This window comes from Alligator sinensis, unplaced genomic scaffold (genome assembly GCF_000455745.1).
Source record: "Alligator sinensis unplaced genomic scaffold, ASM45574v1 scaffold601_1, whole genome shotgun sequence".
Lineage (NCBI taxonomy): Eukaryota > Metazoa > Chordata > Crocodylia > Alligatoridae > Alligator > Alligator sinensis.
Genome location: NW_005841905.1, coordinates 2,637,377 through 2,645,707, shown reverse-complemented (window position 1 = coordinate 2,645,707; position 8,331 = coordinate 2,637,377). Strand labels below are relative to the sequence as shown.

The window sequence follows — 8,331 nt, the reverse complement described above, 5'->3', positions numbered from 1 at the left end:
TGAGCCCAGTTATGTGAAGGGCTGCCTCTCATAAGATCTCAGAGGCTCTAGGCCAGCCAGGCTTGAGGTGATGGCATTATGGTAGGACCCAGGGGGACCCCTCTGGAGTAGGGAGGTCAGCAGTTGCCAGGCTGACTTTCTGAACCCTCAACTGGTCGCTGCAAGGTGGCCAGGACTGAAAGGCTGAAGGGCAATTGAGCCTACCACACGGGACAGGCCAGAGCTGCGTAGAGCTATCGGACACCCTGACTGGCCTGGAGGCAAGGCCAGAGCCTAGAAGAGGCTGAAGTTACCCTCTTTGGGAGGTATCATCACAGCCAAAAAAGGGGTAGGGGTCAGCCAACATGCAGGCTGCTATGAAGGAGGCTGAAGCTCAGCCTCTGGATGGGAGGCATACTTGACTCGGAAACCTCTTGAGCGAGTTGGGCCAGTGGCTGACTATAAGTGTTGAGATGGAAGCTGCGACAGAGTGCCCAGGAATGAATAGCTCAGTAGGGAGAAGGACTGGGGCAGGTAGGCCTGTGCTAGTCCTAGGGAATGACCTAAAACTACACCCTGCTGGGAAGGATGGTGTGGTGGGGCTGCTGGTGGCAGGGCAGCCCTCAGGAAGTGCCACACCAGTGCCTCTGTAGCAAACAGCAAAAATGTGGTACTGGAAAGCCTTAGCCCTGGCTGCCTTGTGGGTGACCCTGTGGAAGGGAAAGGCTAGGGCAACAACATGGAGGCCCAGAAGGCCTGTTGTCCAAGGCCTTTAGAGAAAGACTTGGGCAACAGTGCAGGGGCCAGAAGGATCTGAGGCCTAAATGAGAGTGAGCGGCCCGAGGGAGAGTGTTGACAAACACCTGAGGCCTGAGCAGGCCGTAGGCCAAGAGTGGGGTCCAGGCATGTCAACAGACACCTGAGGCCCATGGGGCATAGGGCCCCATAGCCCCAGGGAGGGGGTGGAGTAGTGACCCCAGTAAAGGGGTAGAGTGAGATGGACTAGAAGCCTAATGAGAAGCAGGAAGCTCCAGTGAGGGGGCATGGGAAGAAGCCCAAGTGAGGAGACATGTGACCAAGGTAAGTCTCCAGATGCCTGAGGCCAAATTTGAGCCAGAGTCCGAGTATGGCCCAGCAATGGGGCTGGAGGAGTTACAGTGGATAGTTTGGACCAGTGGCTTAGTGTGGCCCAGCAATAGGGCTGGGGGAGTTGGAAGTGATTTGGATGCCATCTGCAAGGCATGGGACACAGTCAAGGGAAGGTTAGAGCCATGTATAATGCCCTAGGCACCAGGGCATTAAATGAGCAGCCTCCTGCATTTTTACATCCAGTTTTAATATATCATAGCATGGTGGGTGAATCAGGGAGGACTGCCCTAGACAGATGGGCAGGCTGATACTGCATCTGGCTCTAGGATGGCTCCGTCACACTGAGTCAATCAAGTTGCATGACTTCTTAAAAGGTGCCTAGTCCTCTAGCTTTTTATGAGCAGCTGCTTAAATTGGAAGTGTACTAGCTGTCTTCAAGATTTTCTCCAAGGTCACTGGAGAACCAGATCTGAATTACCAAGCAGCTGCTCCATTAGTATTAACATTAAATGAATTTGCAATAGCTCTTCTCTGGAGAGTCAGTGGTGCAGTCCATGGTCAACATGAGGCAGCTAGCTGAGAAATCACAGTCAAGTTTTGGTGAAACTGGCTCTGGGTTTGCTTGTGGGAAGGGTTATTCAAGTCTTCACATTCATCAGAGACTGTGACACTTTTCTGTGTTGGATATTGCAACTTAAACTTGCAGGTTTCTTGCTTTGGTCAACTATCATGAACAGGAATGGGTGAAGCGGTACAGAAAAACAGCCATCTGTAGTAATTCACCATTCCTAGAACCAAGGTAAGCTTTGTATATATTACATGCCACTAACTTCCCACCAGCCCTTGGCTTCTAGCTCATAGGAAACCTAAAAAGCCATTCTCTCCTTAAAGTAATTTTAAAACTGAAGCAAACACCATCAAACAGCACTCATCAGTTCAGCAAGAACAAGTCTGGAAACCTCCCTCCTAGGATTAAGCCATCTTCAATTTAGTCCTTACAATGCTCCTCATGATCCATAATTGAGTTTCAAAGTATTTTGCATGTTCTTGAGTCTTCAGAGATGAGAGATGTATTCAGCCTAGAGCTTCAGTGCAAACCAATGCCTCTGGAAGCAACTGAAGGAGTAGTATGCAAAAATAGTAGCACTCTGCAGGAAACGCTACTCTCCATATCCCTTTCATCCTCTTGACAGGGCTTTCTCCTTTGCTTGAAGTTGGAGTTACTAAACTCCCCATGCTGCCAGGATGCTGAGAACAGTCTTGTTCCCTCACCTCTTCTTTTGACTGGCAGAGAAGAGTAGGAAGAAGCAGGTGAGCAGACACGAGTGGGGAACAAATGAACCAGTTCAACAGACTGGTTTCACTGCTTTTAATTAGCACACAGCATCCTTCTCTGCTCCCCTCCGGACCTGCTTTCCAACCCAAAAGAGTCAGTAGCAGAGGCCAGATGCTGATCTTTTAACTCGGAGAACTGCAGAGAAGTAGGGAAGAAATGGATGCATCTTCTTTCCACCCTAGGTCAGAAAGCTTTGCTCTTTGGCTGCTACTACAGCCTTCATGTGGTATGGGCAGCAGGTGCACTTTAAACATGGTGGGAGCATTGAAACTGGCAACAGATTCATGGTCATTGGCACATTGCCTTCTGGTCTCATCTCAGAGAAGGCTGTGTTTAAGCACCATTTGCTGAGCGTCTAGACTCTAGCTATTCCTTGCACAATATTCCTTAAAAAGCAGAAACAACAGTTCAGTTCTGCACACAGGGCTTCCCAGCAACAGTGGGAAGGCAGGAGTTTGTCCTGCAGAAAATGGTGTGTGCTACCCTGTCTGGTTTAACATGCATCTGATTATATTATGTCCAAACATTAACAGCTATGTGAAACTTGAAATTAAAAAAGGTGACCAGCTCCCTTCTAAATAATATATGCAGTTATGTAACTAAGATCATTCATAGCTTCCTAAATCCTACACTGAAGTAACTATTTCACAATAAGATTTATTCAGTCATACACTTTGAGATCAGAAGGAGTTATACAGTCTGATAACATAGCCTGATTTGTAGTATGCCACGATTCCAGCAGCAATCCCTGTATCAAGCCCATACCTTCTGTTTAAGCTCTAACATGCACCACAAGGCCAACCAGCCTTGGATTTAAAAACCTCAAACTATGAAAAATCCACCTCCCTTCTAGGCAGGTTGTTTCCATTGTTAACTGGCCTCACTGTTAAATTCAGATTAGATAAAAGGAGCAGAATTTTATCAGCTCCACTTGCCTACCCTATATAAAAGCACCTTCACTTCAATTAACTTAGAACAGGTTTTTATGGGACAGAATAACTTCGGCAAGCTTTCCCCTTTAGCTTGCTCACCATGCTATTTCTATAGGCACCTGCTTTGACAACCTAGCAGAGGTGCTAAAAAAGTAGACCCAAACAATCTACTTACCTGCCCTTAAACATAACAAAACAATTAGCAAGTTTTTTAGGCTCTCTGGTCAAGCAAAAGCTCGTAAGTCTGTGCAGTTCAGAAAGCCCTGCCAGTGTAACTGAGCCATCACTGTTGCCGTTCATGGGAGAACAATCTTATGCAAGGGGATGTCACCCTCATGAGAGGCTATGCTAGGAGGCAGCAAGCCAGACTAACTCCCACCCTCTGCCCAGAAAGTGATGCAGCTTCTACCATATCCCACCCAGGCCAGGCCAGGCCTGTGGCCAGGAAGCTATACTGTGATCTAGAGTAGAGTTAGGATTTATTCATGTCCATTCCTACCTACACTGTTTCTTGCCGATTAATCTACATTTAGAAAAAATCCAGCACTGCTTTAGATTTTGCCAACCAAATATAAATAGAAGCTTGTGTGTAAGGTATAGGGTAATAAATTAAGATAAGCAACACTGATTTTACTAAGGTTAGTAAATGTGCAACTCATGAAGCCATGTATTTGTACAGAAAAGACTGCATCACAGATACGATACAATTCTAGTATCATAAACTTCCTAATGGAGTAGTCCATGCCAGAAACAGATCAAGATTAGTTAAACTAGATCTTCAGATGATTTCCTTTTTCAATGATGCCAGCAAATGAAAATGTACCAAGTAACAAATTAATTATTAGTATTAAGTTACAGGTTAATACAGGGTAATACTCGATATCATTCAAAGGGGAAAACAAACCTTGTAGTTCAAACTTCTGACAAACCTACAGTCTGTCTACAGCCCATGTAACAAGTGATCTTGGGCTGGTTACAAAACTGCTTGAGGTTAAGAGTGGTTTCAGAACACACAAAGGGATCTTAAAATATTCTTGAAGACCATTAAGGCTACTAAAAATTATCAGTAAAAAAAAGCCACTAAAATATAAGTAACAGGGACTCTATACAGTTTCTATGGGAAGGCAACAAAAAACTGAAGATGTTGAAACGAATACCTGTGTCTATACTGAATTGTATATGGTTTGGGTAACAAATTTTCCCTCACTGAACAGGAAACCCACACTTAATCCAGAATTTACAACATTTCTTGTAGACAATCTTGCACAATAACCACACATTTACGCTAACTTTTTAATATAAATATTAAAAAGTTTTAATATTTACATGTCTATGATGTAAATATTTAGAACAGTCTATTTTACAATGGGTAATTTAATTAGATAGTTTACTTCACCGATTCCATTTTAGGTGTTTGGCTAGAAGAGGACCTCAAAATAGCACGCATATACTACTGGTGGCCCATGGACATGTAACTGATGACAGGGATAGCTTCTCCTTATATCCATCTACAGTTTATTCTTTATTGCTATAAGGGGCTCTCTAGAGAAATTATTGCTACATCCTATTTTTCTTAGTAAAGGCTTAATCCTACAGTCCCAATTCAGGCAAAACTTCTCCCTCTTGTGCCCTATTCTAGTTCTCGTCCTCTTTTCTCTGGCAGTTGGCTAGCTTCAGCATTGCTGTGAAGGGCCCTTTATTTTGAACACTAGCTCTGCCAGCTGTCTTGGATAAGACTCCAGTTGGCTTATAAGGTGGTTTGGCACATTTCAGGACTGCTGGACTGGGGTTTCTGAATGACCATAGATAATGGATTCAAAATAATTGAAGCAGTCCTAAGAAGTTTGTTACCCAGGTACATTGCAGGCAGGGAGAACATAAGGGGAACTAGTCACTGAGCTTGAAATGATTTTGACCATTTGACAGTCATCAAGTAACCATAATAATGGTTGAACTTCTTTGTTTACCTCCAGGCTTTTAAATAGACTAAAGAAAACCATATCAAATGGTCATGCAAAATCCATGCAAAGCACAATAGTGCTCAAGAAATTCCAACTTCCAGAAAACAGTATTAAAATTTCTGGAGATTGGGCTTATGTTCACTTGGGTCAGAAAAGCCAAGCGCTGTTTTGATAAATGAATGTGCAAAGCATCATTATTAGTTAAGGACTTGGAATTCTTTAAAAGGCCTTCAAATTTTAGATGCAAGACACTTCAACTGCATTCCTGTTTTTAGTCTTACTGGGTCTCTCACAACTTTTGAGTACATGCCCAGGACATCTGCGAATCAAGACTAAGTTGCACAGCACAACTAATTAAGACAAAGCACACAAGTTGGATTATTGCTTGTATGCTAGCATTAAGTCAGTATACAACAATGTTTTCCTGCTCGGGATTTGGGTTTCTTTGGGGGACTATCTGGAGAGTCAGCTTTGGCATATGGCTCGTTAATATTTTTGTGCACACCTGATGAATGAAAAGGGGTCTCCAAGCTGCTTGTAACCCGAGTTCTATCTTGATCTTCCACCTCATCACTATTATAATGATAGGCATATTTGGGGGAACTGGCAGGCCTGTGGGACTTCGGAAGGCGGGGATTGGTAGGCTGGGAAGGTAGGGCATGTTGTCCTCTACGTCTGCACTCCTCAGCAAATGCTTCTTCATCTGCAACACCTGAAAAAGCAGACAATTCAAAAGAAAAAAAGTGAGCAGGACACAAAATGCTTTTGTTTAATCTGCAACAACTGGAGCCTGGGCTGGAAGTTGGGAACCACCAAGTTACAGCCCCTAATAGTAGCAGGTTTTTTTGTTTATATCCATTACCTTAAACAAATCACTTAAAAATTGTGCCTCAGTTTCTCCATTTGTAAGCCCATTAAACTACCAACCAGACACGCATACTTCTGCCTTCACATGAGAGCTGGGAATAACACCAACTGTTAAAACACATGCACAGGCAGGTGCTTTTAGCAGCTTCTCACTACTCCATTGCAGCAGCTGAGCTGCAAAATCCTGAAGTGCATTCCTACTTGGCAGAAACGGAGTAGCTGTCAGCAGAAGAAAGGGTTCTGCCACCAGAGAGGTTTGAATGTCCACACGCACATCCCAGATTCGTCAGAACAGGAGTTCCACTAGCAGAAGTTTGCGTGTAGAAGAAAACTGAATCTATCCTGAATACAACTCTGCCAGATTCCACCATGATGGTAAAGCTACTGGTGCCCAGTTTCATCTTCCCAACGGGCAGAGTGAGAGGGCTCAGCTCTGCACAACTGATCAAGTATTTCCCAATTTCCCCAGCTGCTGCTGACAACCAGAGCAATGGTGAGATGGCTGAAGATTTCTTGCTGAAGTCACTTGCCAAAAAGTCACTCCTGCTGTAAGGGGGAAAATGCCTAGTGGCAAAAGGGAAAGTCCCTTGAAAGCTGAAGGAGGTTTGGAGATCATGAACATGGCTTTAAGGAGGCAAAGCAGAAACTGGAGAAGCCTAAAATGGGGCATGCTGGTGTGGGGGAGATTTAAAAGGAAACAGGTGAGGGGAGAAAGCAGGATTTGTAAGGCCAAAAAATGAAATATGCAGCACACAAGAGAAGAAGAGAGTGAAAAATCAAATTAAGTGTTGGGAAAAGTTGTATTAAACAGTACAATCTCTATGCACATTCAGAGAAATTGCCTAGCTGTAGCAATAGCAAGGTGCTAACGGGGAGAACACAGGTACCAAAACATGGCAAAGCGCACTGAAAGGGAAATAGTTTTAGGAAGAAGAAAACTTGAACAAGGGACAAGTAGGGGAGGAAGGCATAGGAGCCAATATCTAGATCAGGAAAGTAAAAAAGCAGCTACTCATTAGGAAAATGTTGAAGGAAAAGGAAGAGAAAGACAGGTCACAAAAGGTGCTTTTCAAAGAGTCTTATTAATGCAATTACTTAACCACTTTTAATTGAGCTCATGACACATGGCATCGTTTTATACACATCAAAAGTTGGTATGTCACACGTTGGAATTTTTTTCCACAGTGCATCGGGCATCAGCTGAGTTGGGATGGGTGTGTTACACTAGCTAATGTCTGGAAAGTCCCTTGAAGATAGAAGAGCACTACGCGTGCATGAAGTAGTGACAGAAGCAACAGAAGGCCAATTGTTATCCAGTTACCTAAGCAAGTCTCATGTGGTTTCAAGTCCTTTGATATTATCATACAAAGATTTTTACTTGTTGCTGGGTAGTAAGCATTTCCCTGAAGTCCCCAAAATGTGTTGTTTTACTGAGCAATTCCACACAGTCATGTAAAGTAACTAATAATCAAATACAAATGGCATACCTGTTTATCCTGCTTACATTTAAGTGAATTCAGCTTGAAAAGCAATTCTGACCACAGATCACTGGCAGGCACATTACAGAAGTGAAAGAAGCAGTGTACATGCTGCACTAAGATGTTATTAGGCCTATGCAACCTGCGTATGTTTTTTCAGTCCATTCCAAAAGCACAAGCAACAAGGGAGAAACAGGCAGAGGGCAAAAAAAGAAAAAATCCACGAAAAAAATATCAAAGACAATTTCTGCATTAGGTGCAACCTGCCTATGTGATAATTATATCGACTCTGAGAAAGCAATGGGTGCACTAAGCATTAGTATGCTGTCCACAGCAGAGAGCCTGCAGCATGGCTGCATCTGACAAACTCAATAACCTTGATCTGATGAGGAGAGCATGTTCAGCTGCTACTAATACCAAAGGCACCACAAGGAGGAGCTGAGCACACTGCAGGATTGGGACCAATGAACATCATTTAAATCTCAACTTGCTGCAAGTGACTCAAGTCCTTAAGGATTAAATATCCTCATTATCATTCAAGATGCTGTGAGCACAGAACAAATAGCACAAGGGGTGCTTATTACAGAACTAATTATACCAAGCCTATTATGAGCCCCCCTTTAAAATAGTAAGAACAAAAATCACTCAGGAAGGAAGTAAAGTGTGCCAATTAAGCAGTCATGGGAGGG

The 8,331-nt window shown here is 43.6% G+C and overlaps 1 protein-coding gene across 1 annotated transcript in view; it reads right to left on the bottom strand.

The window, feature by feature from the left end:
* Positions 1-8,331, bottom strand: part of DNAJB6 (DnaJ heat shock protein family (Hsp40) member B6) — a 67,037-nt gene that overhangs the window by 4,990 nt on the left and 53,716 nt on the right. Inside the window, exon 8 of the mRNA XM_006018547.2 lies at positions 5,803-6,009. Coding sequence (XP_006018609.1) covers positions 5,803-6,009 — 207 coding nt within the window. The remainder of the gene's footprint in view (positions 1-5,802; positions 6,010-8,331) is intronic.